The sequence below is a fragment of the Cupressus sempervirens genome, chromosome 4 (genome assembly GCF_028749045.1).
Source record: "Cupressus sempervirens isolate cs-2001-9-10 chromosome 4, ASM2874904v1, whole genome shotgun sequence".
Taxonomy (NCBI): Eukaryota; Viridiplantae; Streptophyta; class Pinopsida; order Cupressales; family Cupressaceae; genus Cupressus; species Cupressus sempervirens.
The window spans coordinates 22,317,310-22,320,403 of NC_143121.1; the positions used below are offsets into that span (position 1 = coordinate 22,317,310).

Sequence of the window (3,094 nt, forward strand, 5' to 3'; positions counted from 1 at the left end):
TTAATTTGAAAGAAATTAACTTTTATTTGACAATGTATTTATTAGACACTTATGAATGTAATAAGGCAGAATGCAATAGTACTATTATATTATATTATTGTGGGACAAGATGAAACATGATTAATCTTTATTGAATAGCTTTATTACTTTTCAAGAGAAATACTTTGTTTTGATGCAGCTAAATAAATGATCTGCTGCCATATAATGAGGAATAACAGCTCTTTATAAGATCGTTATGTTTGAAAAACTATATTTTATAATAATAAAATATTTTTATTTAAATATTATTTAAAATTTGACAATTATATCTTCAACTACGTATAGGAATAATAATGGTCAAGTTCTAAACAAAAGTAGTGTTAATACAAATTCACAAATTTATTTTTTATATTGAATTATGAAAAATAATACACAGAAGAATAGGAACGATAGATACATAGCTCAACCAGACATAAGAGCATTGCCTTACAACCATATAGAACGTTGAAAGCCAGAAGCAACAATGTTTCAACACTTGAACTGAAACATTCTACTACATTGACCAACATTTTACAGGAAATAAATAGTCTTATTAGGATAAATTTATTGACCATGTTTTGCATTCAGCAAGAATCATGTTCACTCAATCTTTCCATTGATTTAAAGCGAGGCTCCTTTTCTTCATACTTCTGTTGAGAGTAAATCTTCATGTAATCGCCAAATGGGTACCTTGGATAAGCAGCTAATTCAAGAGCAGCATTCCCATTCGCTTGACCAAGGAGCTGAGGTGCAGGGCTCACTACTGCATTGTATGAGGGATTATAGAAGGATGCCACTGATAACCGGTTTCCATCCTTTGTTGGGAGAATTCTATGCCATGCACTCTTATACTTCCCATTGCTCACAGCTTCTATCTGATCACCAATGTTCACAACTATTGAGTGTTGCATTGGTTGCACATCAATCCAGCTGCCATTGTTGAGCACTTGAAGGCCAGGAACCTCATCATCTTGGTACAAAAGAATGAGTCCACCTGCATCTGTATGAGCACGGATTCCCTTTATCAGATCTGGCCTTGGGCATGGAGGATAATGGCTCACCTTTGTGCCAAAGAATGGATTCTCCTTCTCTTCCCCTGCAAATACCCTTTTCAGATATTCTCTCTCTAGTCCCAAGCTTTCACTTATTATTTCCAACAATTTCTCTGTCAAATTGAATATTTGACCGCGAAACTCCTCAATTATATCCCTATATAAAATGCAAAAGGTTAATAAGCTAGATGTTTTCAACCAAATTGAATCAAATGAATTACAGAGCTTACTCTGATTATAGGATCCTAGATTATAGGAAAATAATATGTACCAAAGTTCAATTATTTGAATTGATTCTATCGATTATGTTTGCTAATTGCTTAGAGAATTTATAGAGAGATAAAATATAGAAATGTCCAGTAGTATAGATTATTATCTATTGAATATTGTACGCACTTGAAATCTTTGGGTTCTGAAGGCCAAGAATTTGTGTCTTTCATCTCGTGGACTTGAAAAACATCCTCCCAGTCCAAATTATCAATCTTCACAACTTTATTTCCCTTTGATTCAGCTTCAATGACTTTGTTCAGTGCCCTTACTGGTGAAGAATCCTTGAAGTGTTGTTCTCTGCTAATCTTATATTGCTGTGAACATACCTCTTTAACACGGTCCAGAAGACGATGGTCAATGCCATGGTTTGTAATCTGAGAAAATTAAAGCACTTCAGTCAATTTGAGCTTACCAATTACACAAGTTTGTAATGAATAATTTATGGTTTGATTGAGACCTGAACTCAAAAGTAACAACAGTGGTGCTGGGATATGTAAATTTATATTCAACTTTCCAACGAAGTAAACCTCACTTATGACGATTAAATAGATTTTGATGAATGCTTAAAACATCGTTTATGGCATGACTGGTTAATGGCAATCAAATCAATAATAAAGTTATAACGCAACAATGGTAAAATAATTGTAAGAAAGAACTCCCGACACTGACCAAAACTCTTTCAAAACTTTGTTCTTATCTATTTAAGTAAAACATACCCTTCTTATCATTTTTTATCTCTTAACAATCATTTTACTTTGTTGTTTTAATCTTGTTGGATCTTAAATGAGATTGTAGCAAAACAATGAGAAAATGATGGTAGAACGGTCCCAACTCCATTAATGCAGATTCCTTATAAACTTGTTTTACCCATACCTGAAAAAATCCGGGAGACTCACAAGCCTGTGCGATTTGGGCCATAATGGCCTTCCTCTCTCCTCCATCAATCTTCTCTACGTTAATCAATGGAATGCCCATTTCAAATATGCTCGAAGTCCAAAAGACAATCAAATGCTAAACAAACTTTCACAACTGGAAAGATAGATGAACACTTGGTAATGTATGTAACCCTGGAACCCTATTTATATGCCAAAAATAATTCGACGTCACTGACATATTCTTTTCACGTGGAAGAATTCTTATCTAACTAAACCACGTTACTTTGAAATTAATATTGTTGTGCATATCGTTTTTAATTCAAATCACGCAGCTTAATTTTCTACAGCTAAATCTAATTGTTGTTTGATTAGGATTGTTAATTTTCTACAGCGGAATTCGTATATTGACGTACTGGAATTGAAGATCTATATACATCATGATCTGTCTGTGAATGTGACAGAAGAATTTCTTTCTCTGAGCGGGTTAAACTCTCGTTCCTCACGTGCCCATTTTTCTCAATCGTCTCCCAATTTTAATCTCTCTTCTATGGTGAGAACTTTCGTTTGAATCTCTTTCAAAACACGCTCAAAGTGGCTCAGGAAGCGTTTCCAATATTAAATTGTGAAAGAAAGAATAATTTCTTTTCAGCCTTGTCCTATGCAGAATAACAAGTTGCAACGCCACTAAACGATGGAGAGATAATATTTATATGTTGCACACAATATTTAGATGTCCTAATTTTTTAAGGGCAAGTGTTGTAGTAATTTTTTACGTTTGATTCATTAGATATATTTATGAAAATTAAAATATTTTTCATTTTACTGTATACAATTTTCTTATATTGTTATTTTGATAGTATGGATACACTGGTTTAAGAA

General features: G+C 33.2%; 1 protein-coding gene across 1 annotated transcript; it reads right to left on the reverse strand.

Moving 5' to 3' along the window:
• Positions 1-359: 359 nt before the first annotated feature.
• Positions 360-2,385, reverse strand: LOC149559722 (1-aminocyclopropane-1-carboxylate oxidase-like). Its single transcript, XM_089824258.1, has 3 exons — positions 2,214-2,385; positions 1,467-1,714; positions 360-1,227 (listed from the first exon to the last, which is right to left on the reverse strand). Exons 1-3 carry the CDS (start codon positions 2,313-2,315, stop codon positions 603-605), a joined length of 975 nt encoding a protein of 324 aa, XP_089680384.1. The 5' UTR covers positions 2,316-2,385; the 3' UTR covers positions 360-602.
• Positions 2,386-3,094: the final 709 nt, after the last annotated feature.

Bases quoted from the DNA above. Each gene is read 5' to 3' on its own strand.
- LOC149559722 (XM_089824258.1), bottom strand. From the start codon at position 2,315: ATGGGCATTCCATTGATTAACGTAGAGAAGATTGATGGAGGAGAGAGG. The intron at 1,715-2,213 runs GTATGGGTAAAA...TAATTTTCTCAG, and splicing joins AGTCTCCCGGATTTTTTCAG to ATTACAAACCATGGCATTGA. The intron at 1,228-1,466 runs GTGCGTACAATA...CATTTTATATAG, and splicing joins TCAGAACCCAAAGATTTCAA to GGATATAATTGAGGAGTTTC.